General features: G+C 41.8%; 1 protein-coding gene across 8 annotated transcripts in view; it reads left to right on the top strand.

Annotated features, from left to right (window-relative positions):
* The window catches only part of EFCAB6 (EF-hand calcium binding domain 6), a 221,050-nt gene that overhangs the window by 89,055 nt on the left and 108,977 nt on the right, over positions 1–23,018 (top strand). For all 8 annotated transcript variants that reach the window (XM_047742933.1, XM_047742934.1, XM_047742931.1 and 5 more), the window contains 4 exons: positions 10,772–10,882; positions 14,037–14,142; positions 19,649–19,816; positions 22,877–22,936. In XM_047742933.1, coding sequence (XP_047598889.1) covers positions 10,772–10,882; positions 14,037–14,142; positions 19,649–19,816; positions 22,877–22,936 — 445 coding nt within the window. The remainder of the gene's footprint in view (positions 1–10,771; positions 10,883–14,036; positions 14,143–19,648; positions 19,817–22,876; positions 22,937–23,018) is intronic.

The raw sequence follows: 23,018 nt of genomic DNA, 5'->3' as shown, positions 1-23,018 counted from the left end.
AGGTCATGATCTTGGGGTGGTGAGATCAAGGGCCCTGTTGAGCAGAATCTACTTAAGATTCTCTCTCTCCCTCTCCCTCTGCCCCTCCTCCCTGATTGCTCACTCTAAATAAATAAATCAATAACTTAAAAAAATAAAACAAAACCATAACACAGCTCCTTGGCCAATATCTGTAGGACTCTCTGGGCAAGCCTCACATTATAACATGGCAGGAAGCAGGTGATTTGGCATAGTCTTGAGATAAGATTTGGAGGTGAACAGATCTCCTGGCTGTGTAAAGGGAAACTTGAAAAGGAGATTGAAACATTAGCATTTGATACATCTATAGCTACATACCAGATGCCAGGGGCTGTGTTGATTTGCATGTGTGACTGGCATCATTGCTTGATTAAATTTACAATAATCCAGTCATTTTCAAATATCCAAGTAGCTTTTGCATCGGGAAACGGTGATTCAGACAGAGTATGGTAGAAGTCAGCCTCTTGTCCTCGTCTTTTATTCGGTGATGTGCTCCAGGGAAGCGGTAAGATTTTTAAACCCTTTGCTAAGCGTTGGGTTTTCCACTTGGTCCTTCCTATCATCATAGCCCCTTATTTCATGGATCAAAGGACAAATATGAGGGTTCTGCAGTGACAAAGAATGACTGTTTCCATCATGTATTCTGAGCCTGGAGAAGTAAGCACAGGATGAGCCTGTAACCCTACCTGACCCTCTACAACATGGACTTGGGTTTCTTCTCTCCTCCATAAGACCAGTCTGGCACCTGGGCTCCCCGTGGATTATCGTTAGTTCAGAGTCACTATCTAATAACCCTGGGTGGTCTAGGTATTTTCTTTCCCTTCATACATAGTCCTTTTGGTATGGCTGAAGGATCTTCTGGGCAAGGTTTGAGGGAAGATTCTCTGTATATGCATATGGCTATATTATAGGGTTGTTCCTCAAAGGTATCCAGATTCTCCCTTAATTAAGGAGCTTTGGGTCTGTGAATTGGTTTTGGTCTGTAACCTGGGCAACAGGTCATGAATTCCCATGTTAAGGACCAAGTCAGTCTTCTGCCCATCAGACCTAGAATTTTCAGTGTATTCTGTAAATATCAGGTAGCACCTTGGTCTTTCCTAAGGACCCTGTGTTCGGTTAGCCAGTGCCAGAAACCCTCGTGGGCTGAAACACCCTGATTATGTCCTAGCTCATGGTGGTGAGTTCTTCCAAGGTGTAGCTATAGAAGGAGGTTTCCCAACTCCTAACTATGAGGACATCTCATGACTGTTAATATGTTAACTCAACATCATGAATATCCACGAGGGGAATATGTGGGATTTTGCAAACTTGTTTTGTTTGCAGAATGATGCTGCCCTAGATGGTCATAGGAGCGATGTGCATAGCTCGTCTCTGTGCTCCCCTGGCCAGCAGACCACTTCAGGCCCTCTCTGCCTCTCTCTGGGACGTGCAGTTCTGAATTCCTGTCTCATGGCATGCTGGAGTGGGGTGATGGAACGTGTTACAAGTGATGTCATTTACTACTAATAAAGTTAAAATAAGCAAGTTATTTTGTTTTCTGGCAATGTACAGTGATTGTCCCCAAGTTAATGCCACCTTCAGTTACTTGCATGCCCTTATCTTTGAAGAGAGGAAGGGGCAGCTTACAGCTAGCGTTAGCACATGTCCATACCTTGGCGGTATGTGGGGGCACTTGTCTAGGACATGGGCAGTGGTGGTGTGGACTGGGACTTGGCAAGCCCCTGGCTATCGTGTCCTTTCATACACAAGACAGCTCGAGCCTGTATCTCATGCACTTTGCTCAGGCCAACACCTGCCCTCCCTCCTCCAGAATTTATTTGGCTTTCTGGTGGAGTTTTATTATCTTGGTCCATTTGCCCAGTGGCCTGTTTCTCTCGGTGAGCTGCAAATCTTGACCCTATAGCTACTATTCTCTCTGTGGCCTCTCTTGGGGCCCCATAATCTCCCTTCAGAGATCCTTAGAAATGCAGTGTCAGTGGGCTTGGGGAAGAGGATGCTAAAAATCCCGAATGTGCTGTTTCTTACCAACACATATTATTAACTCAGAAGCCAATAAACCAGCTCTAGATCATGATGCATGGGGCAAATCTATCCCAGATAAGGCAGTCAGGGAAGACTTCTTGGGGGGAGATGGCATTTAAGATGAGACCTTCACGAAAGCATCAGGCATGCAGAAACAAAGTCTGCTGTGTTGCACAAATTTAGAGTGCACCAGTCACATTGTATTTCCTGTGAAAGAGCATCCAGGCCAACAGTCCCATGCAGAAGCCTTCATGGAAGTGGGACCTTGGTATAGTTGAAGACAGGAGGAAGGAAAACAGGGAGCAGAAGTCCAGAGTTTAATACTGGACGTGTTAAGTTTGAGATGCCTGTTAGAAATCTGACTACTGATGTTGAATAGGCTATTGGAAGCTCAGAAAAAGAAGTCCAGTCTAGAGAAAGAAATATGGGTATCAGCTTTGTACAGATCAGTCTAGATAGTATCTCAAGCCAGAGAATCGAGGAGGTTGCCAAGAGAGAGCATATGGATAGAGGAGAGAAGTGAGAGATGGGGGTTGTTAGCATCAGTGACTGGGCGGAGAAAGAGGAGTCAGCCAGTGAGGTCGTCCAGTTCCCACACTTGTTACACCCTCCTTTGTCTCTTACCGTTGCCTTCCCCCGCTCCCCACCCCCCATCACAGGTCTGCCCATCCTTGCGATTCTGATGAGTCTTTCCCTCTGGCTGAGACTTCTTGGTTCCTCTGGCTCATGGGATTAGTCTCTCCACCCTGTTTCTCTTTGCTGCCTCCTCGGACAGTACCCACTTGTTGAATGGAATCCAGACTGTAACAAATCTGTGTTTTCCTTTTCCCTACTCCATAGATGGAGCCGGGTGCTACTGTAAGTCTCTACCTGGATTCACAGGATGGGAGGATGGGAATGCTTAGGGCCCCCAGCATCAGAATCCAGAGAGAGAGCTGCCTGAGGCAGAGAGAGAGCGAGCGAGCGCGCGCCCCTGGGACATTTTTAAGACTAAAAGTCTCAACTATAGCTTTGTGACCTTTGGATAATGGTTGGTCATGTGATTTCTAGCAAAATTGGCACTGATTTTTCAAAAATTGTTTCATTCAGTGTTTATACATGTTGATTATAAAAGCTGTTCAAGCTCAAACTGGAAAATAGGGGAACCATGAAGAAAAAACAAATTACCCATTACTGTAATAGCCAGAGATAACCGCTACTGGTACTTTAGTATATTTCCTTCCAGAATTTTTTTGTGTGCACACGTACACAGACACCACGCACACTTAACATTGTTGAGGTCCTATGACACAGTATGATTACCAGGAGCATTTTTGTATGTCCTTGGAAAGCCTTTGAAGTTAATTTTTAATGGCTACAACATGTTTTGTTAACCCTTGAGTCCAAAGTTTGAACATGTCTAAGGTTTCCGTTACGTATTGCTCAAATGCATTTCCGGAAGGTGTTAATTTATTCTTATGAGGGCGGCTGGTGAGAGCCTTTTTGCCAGCATTCCACATTGCCACTTCTAGATCCTTGCGAAAATGACTGGTAGAAGCAGAGTTGCTCACCATTGTTTTGATTTCAGGTCATTGGTTGCTGTTGACTTGCACGTTTTTCATGTTTATAGGTTTTAGGTACTTTCTCTGTGAATAATTATTCGTCTGTGACCTTTGACAACGTCCTATGTTTTAAAAATGTTTTACTCCGGGGCACCTGGGTGGCTCAGTGGGTTAAAGCCTCTGCCTTCGGCTCGGGTCATGATCCCAGGGTCCTGGGATCAAGCCCCACATTGAGCTCTCTGCTCTGTGGAGAGCCTGCTTCCCATCTCTTTCTCTGCCTGCCTCTCTGCCTACTTGTGATCTCTATCAAATAAATAAGTAAAATCTTTAAAAAAAAATGTTTTACTCCAGTAAAAGTTACTAAAATAAAATTCATTCTCAAGGTCACAGTTTAATGAGTTTAGCAGTTGTATCCCTTTATCTAACCCCTGCCATAGTCAATATGTAGAATATTTTCATGTTCCTATAATTCTACTCTCGGCTCTTTGTGACCAGCCCCTCCCTTCTCTGACCCTCAGCTCCAGCAACCACTGATTGTTCTCTGTCATTGTCACTATAGTTTTGGCTTTTCTAGGCTTTGTCATAAATGGAATCAAACAGGATGTACCCTTTTGTGTTGGACTACTTTCTCTTTTAACCATGTTTTTAACATGCATCCATGCTGTTGCATATCCCAACATTTCTTTTTTTTTTGTTTTTAAGATTTTATATATTTATTTGACAGAGAGAGATCACAAGTAGGCAGAGAGGCAGGCAGAGAGAGAGGGGGAAGCAGGCTCCCCGCTGAGCAGAGAGCCCGATGCGGGGCTCGATCCCAGGACCCTGAGATCATGACCTGAGCCGAAGGCAGAGGCTTAATCCGCTGAGCCACCCAGGAGCCCCTACATTTCTAATGGCCAAGGTGTGCTCCACCATATTTGTTTACCACAATTTGCTAATCCATTCACCAGTAGACAGACATTTGGGTTGTTTTCAGTTTGGGGTCATTATGGAAGATAGTTTATAAACATTTACGTACAATTCTTGGGGTGTATACATGTTTGTATCTCTCGTGGGTAAATACCTAATAAAATTGCTGGAGTGTAGGTTTGAGTGTATGTTTACACTTATGAGACACCGTCAGACTGCTTTCCAAAGTAACTACTGTTTTTGAGCTTCCATCAATAGCATGCAAGAATTCCAGATGCTTTACACCCTCCTTAATGCTTGGTATTGCCACAATTCTTAATTTTACCCATTCTAGTAGTGTGTAGAGGTGTTTCATTTCGTTTAATTTGCATTTTCCTGATGACTAACGATGTTGAGCCTATTTTCATGTGATTATTGACCATTCATGTATATTCTTTTAAAAAGTATATGTACAAGGGACACCTGGGTGGCTCAGTTGGTTAGGCAGCTGCCTTCGGCTCAGGTCATGATCCCAGGGTCCTGGGATCGAGTCCCGCATCAGGCTCCTTGCTCAGAGGGGAGCCTGCTTCTCTCTCTGCCTCTGCCTGCCGCTCTGCCTGCTTGTGTTCTCCCTCTCTCTCTCTCTGACAAATAAATAAATAAATAAAATCTTTAAAAAAATAAAAAATAAGAAAAATAAATATAACATTCATGTTTACCCTCCTTTCTATCTCATCACCTTCAAGAGTTAACACATCTCCCATAGGCTTAAAAAAAAAGTATATGTACAGATCTTTTGCCCGTTTTACTGGATTATTTCCCTATTATTGATTTGCAAAAGTTCTTTATATATCCTAGATACGAGTTCTTTATTAGCTACATATTTTTATATATTTACTCTCAGTGTGGCTTGCTTTCCTCTTTTCATAACTCTGTATTTCAAAATATAAAAATTTCTAATTTTGATGAAATATGTTTTCTCTACTTAAAAATTTGTTATGGGTAATTTTTATGGGAGATCCATTTATAGTCAATTTTTGTGTATGGTGTGAGGTAAGGGTGGAGATTCACTCTCTTTCTGTCTAGATATCCAGTTGTTCCAGCATCATTTGTTCAAAAGGCTGTAATTTCTCTGATGAACTACTTTGCACCTTTGTTGAAAATCAGTTGACTGTATAAGTGTGAATAGGTTTCTGGACTCTAGTCTCTTCTATTAATCTATAGGTTTTATTTTCACATCAATACCACACTGTCGTGACTACTGTAGCTAAAGTACTGCAGCTTAAGTCTTGAAATTAGGTTATGCAAGTCCTCCAGACTTTGTCTTCTCTTTCAAAATTGTTTGACTATTCTAGAGTCTTTACCTTTCTCTACATTTTAGAATCAGTTTCTCAGTGTTAAAAAAAAAAAAAAAAGCCTGTTAGGAATTTGATTGTGAATACAGTAGGGAGAATTGCCACTTTAACCATATTCAGTTTTCTACTCCATGAGCATGGTATACCTTCCCACTTATTTAGATGTTTAATTTACATTATATTTAGTAATCATGTGTCCTTAAGCTCCTTTTGGTTCTGACACTTTCTTAGACTCCCCTTGTTTTTTCATGACCTTGCCAGTTTTAAGGATTATTGGTGAGATATTTTATAGAATGTCTCTCAACTGGGATTTGACTGATTGGATTGGGACAATGTGTTCTTGGAACACCACAGAGGTAAAGTATAATTCTTGTCACATCATACCAAGGGTGCATAGTATCAGTGTGACTTGTCACCACTGAGGTTGACCTTGATCATGTGGCTTAAGATAGTGCCCTTTTATTTTCAACCTATCTCTGTCTTTAGAGTAAATGTGCATTTTGGGGTGCCTGGGTGGCTCAGTTGGCTAAGCGTCTGACTCTTGACTTGGGTTCAGGTCATGATCTCCACTAAGTGTGGATCCTACTCAACATTTTTTCTCTCCCCCTCCCTCTGGCCCTCTCCCCACTACTGCTTGCACACGCTCTCTCTCACTCTCTCTCAAAAAACAAAACAGTAAATGTGCCTTTTTTGTGAAACCATGAATCTGGATCTTTTTTAAAAAATCCAGTTGTGTTTAGTCCATTAATCCAAAGTGTTTAGTCCATTAATATTCAAAGTAATTACTGATATATTTGGATTTGAGTCTCCTGTTTTTCCTTTTTGCTTTGCTCTTTTTCTTCTTTTCAGATAATTGATTTTTTTTTTTTAGAATTGAGTTTTAATTTTCTTATGGCCTTTTAAGCTATACTTCTTTGTATAATTTTTCATGGGGATTATAGTATACATCTTTACAACTTCCAGCCTGTATACAATTAACACTGTACCACTTCACATAAGATGTAGAACCTAGGGGCGCCTGGGTGGCTCAGTGGGTTAAGCCTCTGTCTTCGGCTCAGGTCATGATCTCAGGGTCCTGGGATCGAGCACACCATATCAGGCTCTCAGCTCAGGGGGAGCCTGCTTTCCCCTCTCTCTCTACCTGCTGCTCTGCCTACTTGTGATCTCTCTCGCTCTGTCAAATAAATAAAATCTTTAAAAAAATGTAGAACCTATGTAAGCAATATAAATCTACATTCTGCTCCCTGTTCCTTTATACTGTAGGTATTATATGTTTTATACTTACTTGTGTAATAAACTTCACAAAACAATGTTATTATTTTCTTTATATAACTATGAATAAATTAAGAAGAGAAAAAGCAAGGAAAAAAAGTAGCCTTTGTATTTTTTCAAATATTTACCATTTCTGATACTTTATTCTTTCTTTTCTGAGGAGTTGAGGTCTCCATTTACTATCCTTTCCCTTCAGCCTGAAAAACTTCCCGCTAAAGATGGATTCCCTTAGATTTCTTTTATTCAGAAATGTCTTCATTTATCCTTCATTTTTAAAGGATATTTTCTTAGCTGGAAAATTCTTGGGTGACTTCTCTTCTTTCTGTACTTCATGATGTTGTTCCACTTCCTTTGGCTTCCATGGTTTTGGATGAGAAGTCATCTGTTAAATTGTTGCCCTCCTACAGTGATGAGTAATTTTTCTTTTGTTACATTCAAGATTTACTCCTTGAATCTGACTGTGTAATGAGCATAGACATGGCCTCTTTCATGTGTATTCTACTTGATTTTTATTGAACATCTTCAATCTGTAAATGGATATCTTTAATCAAATTTGGAGAAATTTTGACCTTTCTGTCTTCTGACACTCTTTTCTGCCCCATTCATTCTCTCCTCTCCTTATGTGATTCTGATTGTATGTATGTCAGACTTTTCTCCCTGGTAATGTTCTTGTCCTGTTTTGTAAAATATGTTCTATAATTTTATTTTATCTTTTATTTTATCATTTTTATTTTTTAAGACTTATTTATTTGAGAGAGAGTGTATGTGCTCAACATTTTGAATATTAAATTGTGAAGACTGAATTTTGTTATTATTTTTTCGATTAATTCTCTTTCTTTTGTCTTATAGGCAGTTATCTTGGTTGGACTCAAACTGCAAATTTTGTTTCTTGGGTGGCAGCTCTGATCTTAGTTCAGATCTTTTGTGTTTGGCTAAGCAATACTGAGTAGGTTCAGAGCCAGTCAGAAATGTGGTAGGACAAATCTTGTTCCTTCTCTTCTAGGATTTCCTCTTTCTCTCTAGGGTTATGGCTCACCTGGGTTTGGTCTTCTAGTCTTCCAGGACATACCTTTCCTTTTTTTTTTTTTTTTTAACTGATGTCTTGCCACCCCTTGTGCTGCAGTGCCTAGCCCCAGGCTGAAAGCACTGAAAATACTCACAGCTCCTCTACTCTCTGTGTGGATTCCCTACCAGAATGTGCCCACTTCTGTTCACTCTGTAGTTGCCTTTGGTATTACACCCAGCACTTATTGTGATTCTCGGCAGGGGAACTGGTCTGCTAGGATCTTACTGAGCTATCACTGGAAGAAGAAATCAAGTCTTAGTTTTCCTTATATTAATTTGTACAAGCACTTAATGTTTTAAGAAAATTAGCAATTTGTTATGCATATTTATGATAGATAACTTTGCAAGTCTGTTGTTTAGCTCTTAAATTGTTGTTTCAGGATTTCTGGTGTATGGAAATTTTTTATGTTGATGTTATTAACTAGGGAGGTTTGTGAACCCCCTCTTAAATATTGCTTAAAAGCCCATTCTTATTCTAATACCAGGTGAATATATGCCTGGATTTTCCTTTTTTAATGGTCCTAGTGTTTACATTTCACTCCATCTATTTTGAATTTATTTTAGTATAATCTATGGAGTGAAGATCTAATTTGATTTTTTCCCCCAAGAGAGTAAGGTAATTTCCTAAACATAATATGTGAAGTTGATTCTGCTTTTAATGGTAGGTATAGTGTTTCCACTATAAAAATTTCTGACTTGCTGAAATTTCTGGTGAAAATAGTATTAACAAACTATCAAAATCATGGCCAAGGTGGGGAAGGCAGGCTGGGAACAAATGATGAAACTTTGTTTTGTATGTAAACAGCTGGGCATTAGACCACTGTCACAGTGTACTTATTGATGTTGCCATGCATAGCTAATGAAAATCAATCAATCAATGTCTCTCTTTCTCATGAACACATACATGGTGCTAAGAGCAGAAGTAGAAGTAATAACCATTTATCAAGTGTTAGGTGCTATAATCACAATCATGATCAAGGACCTGTACAAATATTAAATACTAATAGCATTAATCCTTAGTGATAAATGCTGCAAAGAAAGGAGGCATAGTGCTTTGAGACAGGCTAATAGGGCAAAGGGCCCTGGTTATGGAAATCAGAGAGGGCTTCCTTGAGAAAGTAATGAAAAAGTTGAACTTGAAAGTGGTACAGAATTCACTAAAGCTTGGGAAGACTGGTGGGGAGTGTGGCAGTTGGCAAAGGAGGCAGCAAGTGTGAGGGACCTAGGACATGGAAAAGCATAACCCTTCAGAAGAGTTAAAGGGCCAGTATGGCCGGATGACTCTGTGTGTATGTGTGTACACATAAGTGTAAGTGTGTAACCCGCGCGCTTGCAGTTTCTCACGTGGCCCATATCTGATCCACACAGACCAGATTCCTTACAGCCACACACTTTAGCCATCCAAACAGGGTAATCTGTCTTGTGGTGTCTCCCACTTTTGCATCTCATAACTGTTGTTTTCGGATCTCAGCCCAAATTCTTTTTGCCACCCTGTTATGGAAGCTTGGATGATGCTTCGTGGGTAAGTCACATAGACAGTGGGGAAGGGAATGTGGTTGAACACTTGCTGGTGACCAAGACTGTGAGAGGGGATTTTTGATCTAGTAGCTTTCATCCTTAAAGCAACCCTCCCAGTAGATGATATTATTCTCATTTTATAGATGAGAAAAATAGAGAATCAGAAGAGTGAGCAACTTGTCTGACAAGGGTAAGGAGTGAAGGAGCAGGGAGCTGCACTCTGGTCTTTCCAAGCTCCCATCGGGTTGCTTCTGCTGCCATCTTGTTATGCCAGAATCCCTGCACCCCGAGCCATGGGGCTACAGTAACGTTGCCAGTTTGCTTTTGAATAATTTTCCACTTACTTATTCTTGCTGAGATTTAAAATCTGTCCTAGTTTTCAACTGCTACCATAACAAAGTGCCACAAGCCTAGAGGAGAGATGGGGAGTTTGTTTCTTGCCTTTTCCAGCTTCTGGAGGCACCTGCGTTCCTGGGCACGTGGTCCTTCCTCCATCTGTTGTCTCTGCTTTGGCCCTTCTCCTGCCGTTGCATCTCCCGTCCTCGTATCTCCTGTCCTCACATCTTTTTCTGGCTGCAGCTGGGAGAAATGCTCCACTTTTAAGAATTCCTGTGATTAGATTGGCCTACCTGGTTAAGCTGGGTGCCCTCCCATGTCCGGGTCCACACCCCTAATCACATCCGCGGAGTCCCTTTTGCCCTCTGAGGTCATATTCACAGATCCCAGGGATTAGGATGTGGACGCCTTCCAGGTCTTTATTCTGCCTCCCACAGTGACTGAGCTCTCCATATAGTGACTTTGAAAGAATTAGTTCATGGACATGAGAATTTTAATCAAATCCCTTGTTTCTTCCTTCAATATATGCTCCTGCTAAAGGAAAGCAGAGACATGGAGATATAGAATCAGCTTGATTTTCCTTGCTTTCTGAAAGTCAATTTGTAGTACAATTTTACTAAATTGTTTTGTTTACCTTAGATTTGAAACTTCATATAAATTCATTGCTATCATCTTCATTTCAATATTAAACATCTAATCTATGCAGCATTATAGAAAAAAAGTTTAAAATAATATTTTTATTTTTTTTAAATCCAGATTTGGACTTAGAACCACCAGCAAAATCAATTGGAAACAATTTCTAACATCACTTTATGAGTCCCAGTGGACGGAAGTCAACAGTACAGTTCCCCTGACAAAAAGAAATAGGTATGTAAAAAATAATAATAATAAAAATAAAATAACTAAATTTTGAAAGCACATTGAGATACCACATTACACCAGTTAGAATGGCAAAAATTAACAAGGCAAGAAACAACAAATGTTGGAGAGGATGTGGAGAAAGGAGAACCCTCTTACACTGTTGGTGGGAATGCAAGTTGGTGCAGCCATTTTGGAAAACAGTATGGAAGGTCCTCAAAAAGTTAAAAATAGAGCTACCCTATGGCCCAGCAATTGCACTACTGGGTATTTACCCCCAAAGATACAGATGTAGTGAAAAGAAGGGGCACATGCACCCCAGTGTTCATAGCAGCAATGTCCATAATAGCCAAACTGTGGAAGGAGCCGAGATGCCCTTCAACACAGGAATGGACAAAGAAGATGTGGTCCATATATACAATAGAATATGACTCAGCCATCAGAAAGGGACTGGAGGGGATTATGCTAAGTGAAATAAATCAAGCAGAGAAAGACAATTATCATGTGGTTTCACTTATATGTGGACCATAAGGAATACCAGGGAGGACATTAGGAGAAGGAAGGGAAAAATGAAGGCGGGAGGAATCAGAGGGGGAGACGAACCATGAGAAACTCCGGGAAACAAACTGAGGGTTTTAGATGGGGGGTGGGGGGTTGGGTTAGCCCAGTGATGTGTATTAAGGAGGGCATGTATTGCATGGAGCACTGGGTATTATACGCAAACAATGTATCATGGGTTACGATATCAAAACATCAAAAACTAATGATGTGTACTGTATGGTGACTAATGTAACATAATAAAATTTTTTTTAAAAGAACTAAATTTTAGTTATGCATATCAGAATCTATAAAATGTTAGAGAATATTTTTTTGAATGACAAATTCATCTTCCTTGTATAATTATGAACTTTTTGTTCATAATTTGTAGTGATTTGCAGTGTATCAATTGTTTCCCATACAGTACTCTTATTTAAAATGGCCTTCAACTATAAGGTGAGTATAATTATTATTTCAAGCTTCTAGATGAAAAAAATAAGACGATCAGGGTCTTAAGTAGATCTTCTGCTTAGCGAGTGGAGGTAGAAATGGAGCTTGAACGTTCTAGATAATGCACATCAACACCGCCAATGTTACACTGAGCTGTAAGTGTAAAGTTGTGTATGAGCATGTTTGGTTAAGTGTTCTCTAGAAGGGAGCAACCCACGTGCACTTGTTCCCCAGCCCCTCTCTGCATGGTGCGGATAGCGTGGGTTGGGAGCGTTATTTGCCTTGAGTTATTTCTGTTTTCATTCTAGTCTCTATTATAACCTCAGATTTCATGATCACATAAACTGTGACGGGGGCCAACCTGTAAAAAAAATACTTAATAATATGACATTTTAGAGTTTAGGCCTTTGCTCGAAGAAGTGTTTTGTTGGTGTTGGTGTGTATCCTGCCTTGATCGCCCTATGTGAATCTTAAAGAAAAATACAGGCTTTATCATCTCGGCACGTTCATCGAAAGCACTAGGCGCTATTGTAAAGCAAACTATACCACAGGGCTAATTCCCATTTCACCAGGTCCTGTTCCTGTCTCAGGGATTTACAAATATTTGGTGAACTTCCCTGGTTACCAACCTTCTAGGATTTAGAGCTCCCTCCCCGCCCCCTCCGTCCCTCACTCCATTCCTGGGATGCAACTTTCTGAGTTTATTCCTTAAGTGAAGTTACTTCTGGTTTGTTTGTTTGTTTTTAATGATTTTCTTATCTGAAAGATAAGGAAGAATTAAAATGTGAGTTTTATTTACTTTGAAACAGTGATTCTCAACTGGGGGAAATCCCCGCCCCCCAGGAGACCTTTAGCAATTTCACGAGACATTTTTGGTTGTCACAGCTGGGATGGGGGTCCTCCTGATATCTAGTGGGTGGAGACCAGGGGTGACACTAAATATTCCACAGTGCGTGAGACAGTAGCCCCCCCCAACACACACACCCCAAAGAAGTACAAAGAAGTACTCAGTGGTACTGTAGAAGGTAATAATTACTGCAGAACTTTCTATTCCTTCCTGTGCCAGTGATCTGTAGAAACACCAGGCTCCAGTGAGTCACATGAGCAGCTCAGACTCAGGAATTCTGCTACTTTATGTCTCTTAGAATGGTAGTAGGTGTGTGTGTATATATGTTTTCGTACCACTGGGAAGAGCCAGGATGGCCATGTGGATGGAGCGATAAAATCCCTAACCGAATGTGAGAATCATTCAGTTGATTCACTACCCTTCTTTATTTAGTGGGGAATGTCATCCTGTCTCACTGAACACTGAAAAGCAGAGGCCGGCCAGGGCATCTGTAGGTTGGTATCACGGGACCTTGCAGCCCCCTTCTGATCGGGGTGAAGTTGGCTTTGATCTCCAGGGACGGTGATCGTAGGCCTTCAGGAGCCCACGTCCAGGCTGGTGACCCTGTTCTCAGGGCATGGATGGAAGAAGCAAGAAAGGGAGAGGGGTCCAATAATGTAGGTGATCATGGCCATTGTCAACAGAGAAGGGGAGCTTGTGAAGGTCGACATTCCCCTACTTTACCACAGGAAGCGTGTGCCCTCAGTTATCATGTGGGTGAGCGTGCCTCGGCATGCTGCCCACACACACAGGGACGTGCTGGTCTCAGCAGTGATGGTGCTCTCTTTCCTGGTCGCACGAGTGAGTGGAGAGGGGAGAGAGACAGAACTAGAGGGAAAGAGAGAATCCCAAGCAGGCTCCATGCAGGGCTCAACCTCATAACAGTGAGATCATGACTTGAGCTGAAATCAAGAGTCAGATACCCAACTGACTGAGCCACCCTGGCTCCCCTATCTGGACTCTTTTGAGACCAAAGGCAAGGACTGGCAAGATGGCTGGCCACGGTTAGCCGGCCAGTTAGCTGGCCATGGTTAGGTGGCGTGGGAAGAGGAGAGTGATGGCACAGCAAGGCTAATGGCTTTCACACCCTCTCCCTGGTCAGGCACCAGGCCACCCGAGCAGCAGTGGGTCTGCACAACCACATGACACTTTCACTTTCTTTCTTCCGAAGAGTCATCTGCAAATAAAGCCTTACGATAGTTGTCAGGTCCTTTTTTTTTTTTTTTTTGCATTAAGAAGAAAGTACAAGAACATAACCTTCTTTCTGTTTTTCTTTTCGTTCTTCTGTAGCATTACCTCTAGAAATCAATCTTGCAAGGAAGACATTGTCACAAAGTTGTCTAGACACGAGGATCACTGTACGTTGTTGAAGAAATCACTCCTGATGGCCCACACTGTAAGATTTTGAAACCCTTTTCTGGGGAAAACCTCAGTTTCTCAGAATGCGAACACTCAGAACAAGGCCAATAAAAACTGTATATTCATTCATATATCCAGCCAACAAACATTTTTTGAGCTCCTATGATATGCTAGGAATTATTCTGAGTGCTTAGTGCATTAAGGCCGGACCTCAGAAGTTGGGTGTGTTTGTGGGGGATCAGAGGACGTACAATGTGCTATACCGCAGGGAGGGAGATGTCAGGGGATAAGAACAGAGCTCAGCAAGGTCATTGAGGATGCAGTGACAGCCCGTCGTTCCCTGTCTAACAAGTAATCCCAACTTGTTGGACCTTCCCCACCCCAGCCTAGACTGTGTGAGTTAGTGACAATGTATAGCCCATCCCAGTAACGTTTCCTTAGTTCCAAAGAGCCTCTTGCCTGGTGTAATTATCCTGCAGAGAAGAGGCTAATTCATGAATTTTTAACTTGCTCGAAATGTTAGCTCCTGTCCCAATTTAATGTTTATTTTAGAAAGCAGCATTTGGATACTTTTGGCACGTGTGACATTTCCCATGTTTGTTATTTACTAAGTACATTCAATAACTGAATCTAGTCAATCTGGAGGGGTCCGGTGACTTGCTTTGCCTCCGACTCAAGTAGGACAGTGTATAAAAGAAGAGGTAGTTGGCCTCAGCAGCAGCCTTCATGTAGGATGGCCACAGGGTAGTGTTCTGGGGAGGAGGCCCCATGGCCCAGAGGTAGACCTCAAAGTTCAAGGGTTGCTCTATGCTGGCGACTCCTCGCCTCTGTCAAACCAGAATGCCATTGCCTAGGGTTTCTAAGCATAGCGTAGACTCAGAGATTTGGGGTTCTGTTTTCTATGGGGGGGCATTTCAGCTGGCCCACCTGCTGTAATTAATCTTTAGACCTGTATGACTTGGTCTCTTCTACTGAATGAACGATGAGATCACGCTCTTACAATGTGCCAGGCACCGTCTGTGGTGATTTCCTTGTCTTCACTCACTTCAGCCTCTCGGCACCTCTGCAAGGAAGACACTCTAATTATCTCCATTTGATCCTTTCATTTTGCCCTTATTTGCCAAGGAAAGGGAGCATAAGTAGTTAGTACCCAGCCTAAGGTTCCCCGCTAGTGAGTGTTGGAGGCAGGGCGCAAACCAGCTGCTCTGGACAGGCCCACGGTGCCCTGGGCTGAGCTGCCTGCATGTGTGTGGGCTGGGCCTCCTCTTAGAGATAAATGAAGGCTTTTGTGTTTATCCACCTCAGGACCTAGTGTGGTATATTGAAGTAATTTAATTAAAAATAGTGAAATCTCATCTCCGTTAATGGAGGACCGTAATCAGGCTAACCACTCCAAATATTGGACTATTTAACAGTCATTGATGTACTGTTCCGCAGACAGAACTGATCAGCAAACACATTATGTGGGTGAGGAATGGAGGGCCTGTCCCACACTGGGCCAGGCCATGGGCACTTAGACTGAGCACATACGTGAGTAATGCCAAGGCCCTGCCAATGATGAGCTCACACTCTGGAGAGTCACAGAACAGCAGTGACCATCGGCTGCCTCAGAGTTGCACAGTGCTTGGTTACCAAGTGGGACTCCCAACCCCTCCACTCCCCACCATGTGCCTTGGTCTTGGGCACATTCTGGGACCTGGAAGGAGGAGAGCAGAGGGAGAAAGCCAGATAGAGGCAAGGGAGGGCATTTTGCCTGGGTGCAGTGGACAGTGGTGGGAAGCAGTTCTCTCTCCTGCTGTAGAGAGGGGTGTAGGACTATTTCGGGAAAGACTGCTTTAGATCTGCTCCCACCATGCATCCCAAGTACGTGCTACCTCTGCACCTTGCCACCTTCCCTCTAGTGGACCCAGTCATCCCACCACTTACATTTAAACCTGGTGTGGCTCCCTTTCTACCCACCCAGAAACCATTTGTACCCTGCCTGTTCATTCAATATTACTCTCAGTGTTATTATCTGTAGCTCACATGGTATTCTAAATAGAAAATCCAGAATAATCTTCCAGGAAGTATTAGAATTAATAATAGAATTTAGAAGGTCATTGAATACAAGATCAATATTCAAAGATCAATATTATTTCTATAAACTACAGTAAGCAATTAGAAAAGGAATTCTTAAAATATCATTTCTAACAATATATTTAAAAAAATCAAATAGCCTAAAAACATACCTGATAAAGGATGTGCAAACTCTCTGCATTGAAGACTACAAAGATTACTTACAGAAATCATAACAATCCTTCACAAACTTTCAGAAAATATAGGATGAAGGAATTCTTCCCAAAACATTCTCTGAGGCCAATATTACCCACCCCGATACTCAAGCCAGACAAAGGGACCACAAGAAAAGAAAACCAAAGACCAGTATCCTCCATGAATACTGTTGCAAAAATTCTCAGCACAATATTAGCAAACCAAATTCAGCAATATACAAAAAAGATGAAATGCTATGACCATGTGGGTTTTATCCCAGGATTGCATGTTTGGTTTGACTACCAAAAAATCAATTAATAGAGTACACAATATTAATAGAATTAAGGACAAAACCACATGATCATCTTGATGGATACAGAAAAAGTGTTTGAAAAATCCAACACTGTTTCATGATAGCAATTTTCAACAAACCAAGAATAGCAGGGAAATTCCTTAAATTGATGAAAGGCATCTCCAGTGAACCCATAGCTAACAGCTAACCACAGCTGATGGTAAGAGACTGAATACCTTCCCACAAAATAATGAAAAACACAACGTCAGCTTTCACTACTTCCATGCAACATTGTACTGTAGTTCTAGACAATACAATCCTAAAAGAAATAAAAGGCATCCCGATTGGAAAGGAAAAAGTAAATTGTCTTTATTCACAGACAACACGGTATACACACACAACCTTCTACAAATAATAAATGAGTTCATCAAGGTTGCAGGATAGAAGATCAATATACAAAAGTCATTATATTTCTATAAACTAGCAATGAACACTCTGAGCTTTAGAAAGCAATTCCACTCACAATAGCATCAAAAAGACTAAAATACCTAGTAATAATTTAACAAAAGTGCCAGACTTGTACACTGAAAATTACAAAACACTGTTAAATAAAATGTAAATACATGAAGAGACATTCTGTATTCATGGATTGGAAGACTCGATCTTATTAAGGTGGCAGTTCTCTCTAAATTGATCTATAGATTAAGTGCTGCGAGCCCCATTAAAATGCCAACTGGCTTTTTTTGCAGAAACTTAAAAACTGATCTTAAAATTCATATGGAAATGCAAAGGTTGCTGAATAGCCAAAACCAATCTTGGAAAAGAAGAATGAAGTTAGAGCACTTAAGCTTCCAGATTTTGAATCTTAGTACAGAGCTATGGTCTGAGGACAGTGTGGCACTGGCACGAGGGTAGACATATTGACGGATGGCACTGAGGGTCCAGAAAGAAGGGCTGACAGTTACGGTCGGTTCATCTTTTACAGGATCAGTGGGGGAAAGGGTCATCTTTCCAACCAATGGTGGGTGTTGAGACAATTGGATATCCATTTGCAGAAAGATGAACTACCTTACCCCATACACAAAAATTACCTAAAAATGGGTCATAAACCTTAATATAAGTTAAAATGGCAAAACTCTCAGAAGAAGACATATGCATAAATCTCTGTGGCCTGGGTTAGGCAAGGATGTCTTAGATATGACGCTAAAAGCATGATCCATAAAGGGGGAAAAAAGCCCCATAAATTGGACTTCTCAAAATTAAAAATTTGGGCTTCAAAAGATAAGCCATGCTCTGGAAGAAAATAGATACAGATGACATATTCAGTAAAGGACTTGCATGAGGACATGAGGACAACCCAGTGTAAAAAATGGGCAAAACATTTGAATAGACGTATCAACAAAGACGACAAGTGAATGGCCAATGAGCACGTGAAAAGATGGTCAATGTCATGAGAGGTCAGGGAAATGCAAACCATAAGTGCACTGACACTTTCAGCTCTGGGATGACAGTAATCAGCCCACACAGTAGTAAGTGTGACAAGGATGTGGAGATGGAACGTGCAAGCACCCTCGTGCTGGTGGGAGTGTGAAGTGCTACAGGTGCCATTGAAACAACAACGTGGTCCCTTCTTTAAAATTTAAACAAATGCACCACGTGACTCAGCAATTCCTCTCATAGGTAGCTGCCCAAGAGAAGTAAAAACACATGTCTACACACAAAGACTTGCGTGCAAATATTCGTAGCGACGTTATTTATAATCTCCAAACTGGAAATGACCCAAGCGCTTATCCACTTGTGGTAAGATAAACAAAATGCGGCATCTCCATACAGTGGAATAATAACAAGGATAAAAAAGAACAAAATACCGATCTGTGATACATCCTGCTGAACCTCAGAAATGTTATGCTAAGCTTCCACGGCTTCAGCTTCCACGCCGCGGCAAATGCGTACTGATGCCTGTAGTGTGTGCTTCTATTTACCTGAAATACGTAGGACAAAGCAAATACAGAGGGACAGCAAATACAAGCTACCTTAGGTTGAGGAAACGGACATGAGGTTTCTTTTGAGATGATGGAAAGTTCTGGAAGCAGATGGTGAAGGTCACATGATGCTGTAAATTTATTAAGAATCATAATTTTCCTACTTAGGCATTAAAAATTTGATGATCACTCCCAAACCAAAAAAGCAAGCAGCATATATCCTCTAAATTATTTAATTTTCCCTAAGACAATCTTAATTCCTTTTCTGATTTTGGACCCCAAAGTAACTGTTCATACACTGCTTTATGACTTAGCCCCATTGTCACATTAATAGCCCCAGTGTCTCTCTGTGAGGGAGGTAAGGGTTCTTTATTTCCCCTGTTTTTCCAGTAAATAGTCTTTTTATTTTGATATTTAATTTGCTTATTGGTAATTTTTTATTCTGGGGGAAGAATTTGCCTCACAGTATTTTGCTTATAATATGTTTTCTTTATGCAGCATGACTGAAATTTTTCTTGCTAAGTAATTGTCCATTTATGTAATGGATGAGGTTGGTGAGAGTGAAAATAAGCATAATTAATATTTTTAGTAAATTGGCAAGTCGTAATTGAATTGCCGGGAAGTGTGCCCTTTGCTGCTGAGCCCCATAGCCCTCAGGTGGGGATGGGGGGGGAGGAGCTGTGACAGCCAGCTCTTAGCCTGTCTAGAGGTGGCGGTCAGCCTGTGCCCGCAAGATTGGCCTCTTTCCTCACTTGGGGCCATCTTCCGCCTACATCCCAATAGACGAACATTGTGGGAACAGCCCCTGGGGAGTTCCAGCATCCCCCTCGCACACCCACCCAATACACTGCTCTTGTCTCCCAGTGTTATCTAGTGACCACTGCCTGAGGGACTCTTGCTTCATAATGATTCTGTTGGGCCAGAGTTCACTCTATTCAGTGATGCTTGGTATATGTAATGCTTTTCTCTTCCCTTTTCCTTTTTTAAAAAAATTCCTTTATATGCACTCTCATGCTCAGAAACCCGATGGACGGATAATCGGGGAAGAATTGCGACGTCTTCTAAATTGCATGGTTGTAAAAATCAGTGATTCAGAATTCAAGGAACTGATGCAAATGCTTGACCCTGGGCACACCGGATGGGTAAATATCTACACGCTTATCGAACTGCTTGAAGAGAGCTCTAAGGTGAGTTTTATGACAACTCGGTGTTTGATTTTCTGTTGATGGTGGGAAACTTAAGTATTCTTAGTGAAATAGAGGCGATAGCTGAAATAGTCTTAAATAAAGGACTTCCTGTTCTTCAGCTGGGTTAATTTTCATTTTTTAGGAAGATTTATTTATTGGAGAGAGAGAGAGAGCATGCGCACGCGTGCATACACAGGGGGAGGGGCAGAAGGCGAAAGAGAGAATCTCAGGCAGACACCGCACTGAGCGAGGAGCCTGATGCAGGGCTCAATCTCACGACCCTGAGATCGAGAGTCAAAGTCAAGAATCACATGCTTAACAGACTGAGCCGCCCAGGTGCCTCTAATTTTCATTTCAAGTAAGAGTTTCATTTCAAGTTTGAGTTGTTTGATGTTAACTCTCAGTATCTAAATCTTATTAAAGGGTGATATTTGGCATTTCTGGAAACCCCTCCTGGGCTGAGAGCCCCTATGTGCGCAGGATGTATCTTCTTTCCACAGCGTGCCAATGGCACCCCTCCTGCAACCGTGTCTCGCATGGGAATGTTTGGAAATGACGCCTCTGGTTCTCATTAATATTTTCAGAGTTTTTATGTTAGTTCCCCATTTTAAAAAATAACTGCTTATTGCCTTTGATGATCCATACTTGCTTTTAGAAAAGTTGACAGAGTTTTACTATTAGAAATGCTTTTATAACTTTAGTAGTGATTAGCACTTGAATATTTTAAGAACTTGAAGGAAATTAGGTTAGTGTCATGTAATGCATGCAATAGGCATGAATAGATTCTTTTTGAAATGTTTGTTATAGGCTTCTCTTAGCAGGTACAAATCAGTTTTTCACTAATACTAGGATTTCCTGAGCGCCCACCTTGGGCAAGTTGGCGACCACATCCTAAACCAAGGTCATTTGGTCCTTCTTGAACCCTAATTCAAAAGAAAGTCCCAGGGCCCTCACACACAGAAAAGACTAATTGTACCTCATCCTGAACTCTGTTGTGTTAGCTCCTGAGAACTATGACCTCTGGCCATCACAGCAACCCTGCACTCAACTATCCTTTTTCTCTAGAGACAAAATACAGACATGTAAACAATCTGCTCTCACGACAAGTGGCACGACCTTTGCTTAATACAAACCACATCCGATCAACCACCATGCTTAAAAGCCTTGTGTGGCTGTCGGGCTCTAGGAGAAAGTAGGTCTTCCTAACCTGGTTGACGAGGTTCCTAACCTGGTTCCTAACCTGGTGGTCCAGCCCTGCTGACCAGTGCCTGGCATCTTCGTGGGCCATGTGAGCTCAGGTCCTCAGGTCCCCCCGGTCCCTCCTACATCCAGGACGGCCCCTGCCAGGATTCCCTTCATACTCCTCCGGCAGGTTTCAGTGTACCCGGTGTCTTCCCAGGGATGCCTCTGCTGAAGCCTGTCTGGCAGCCCCTGGCCTCACACGCCTGCCGGTCACAGTGTCCCAACTTGGTCATTATGTGGTCATGCCTCCACGAAGACAGATCATTCTGTTTTCACTGCCCATTGTACCCATGGGGGCTAACCCACAGCCAGGCTCACTTACAAAACAGTGTGGTGAGTGAATGAATGAACATACAGGAATGAAGGAGAAAAATGAGAAAACATGGTTATGCAAATAGAAGAAAATGAAAATCACCACTAGTTCTAACACGGAGGGATTGTTACCCACTGACTGACTTTGTGGTCTGTTCTTCTGAGCCCGTGTTCCAGCACACACCTTGTTTTCAACCTTATGCCAGTGTAACTGATACACAAAAGGGGTACGTACTTAATGTATGCAATTTGAAGATAGGATGCATACTTTCATGTATAATATCTATTTTATTTTAAAATGAAATCCTCTATTTAATGACTTTTCAGTTGGTTCTATCCCTAACTAGCATGTCCTTAACACTGTCAGGAAAAATTATGCTGTATATTTTATTTTTTTTTAATATTTTATTTATTTATTTGACAGAGATCACAAGTAGGCAGAGAGGCAGGCAGAGAGAGAGAGAGGAGGAAGCAGGCTCCCTGCTGAGCAGAGAGCCCGATGCGGGGCTCTATCCTAGGACACTGGGATCATGACCTGAGCTGAAGGCAGAGGCTTTAACCCACTGAGCCACCCAGGCACCCATGCTGTATGATTTTAAAAGATACAGAGTAGCTCTTCCCTGTTGTAATCTATATGTTCTTTTTTTCCCCCCTCTTTTATAAATCTTGCTACAATGGGTATTGGAGTGTCTGCTTTTTTGGTCCGTTCTGTGATTATTCCTTTCATACAAATTTCTAAAAATGAAATGATTGGGTCAAAGAATATCCATTTTATTCTTGAAATTATTTTAATTATTTTATTTTATTTTATTTTGACAGAGAGAGAGATCACAAGTAGGCAGAGAGGCAGGCAGAGAGAGAGGGGGAAGCAGGCTCCCCACTGAGCAGAGAGCCCAATGTGGGGCCTGATCCCAGGACCCTGAGACCATGACCTGAGCTGAAGGCAGAGGCTTAACCCTCTGAGCCACCCAGGTGGCCCTTTTTTAATAATTTTCAAAGAGGAATATATGTGTAAGTATAAAATGCAAAAGATGCAAAAGGGAACATTGTGAAAAGTAAGTTTCCTTCCAGACTGTACTCCCTTGCCAGGGTAACAGACTCCCCAGAGGCGGTCACTCCTGTCCCAGGGCACGTAGGTTATCATATTGTCTAATGTTACCAAAGGGGTACCTTGTGGACACAGGTAATTGGCTTCCTTTTTAAATTTTTACCATTCTGAGAGGCAAAAACGCCACCTCATTTTTCTTTTATTCTGCATTTCTTTAAGCCAAGTGATAGATATTTTTTCGTGTTTATTGTATTTTTTTTTTTTTTTTTTACTAAGTGCAAGTTAAATATTATGATCCCCATTTCCAGATGGGAACCAGGGGGCAAACTCAATTGCTCAGGATCGCAGAGTTAATTGGCGCATTGGGGCAAAGCTGACAGTCTGAGTCTGTTGGCCTCCAAAGCTCCTACTGCCTCGAGGAGTGACTCGTACCTACACATTTTCTCTTTCCCAATTAGATACGAAAACTCTCCACTTGCACGGACACCTCAGCACCTCTCCTCCCGGCTTGGGATTCAGTAAGTAACACTTTCCCGCGTGGTCCCAGGATGCCACCACTCAGGTTACAAAGGTGCCGCTTGGTGAATGTGTTTGTTTTTT

Source organism: Lutra lutra, chromosome 8 (assembly GCF_902655055.1).
Source record: "Lutra lutra chromosome 8, mLutLut1.2, whole genome shotgun sequence".
Taxonomy (NCBI): Eukaryota; Metazoa; Chordata; class Mammalia; order Carnivora; family Mustelidae; genus Lutra; species Lutra lutra.
Note: the sequence above shows the minus strand (reverse complement) of the source record. Positions and strands in the feature narration are given on the sequence as shown.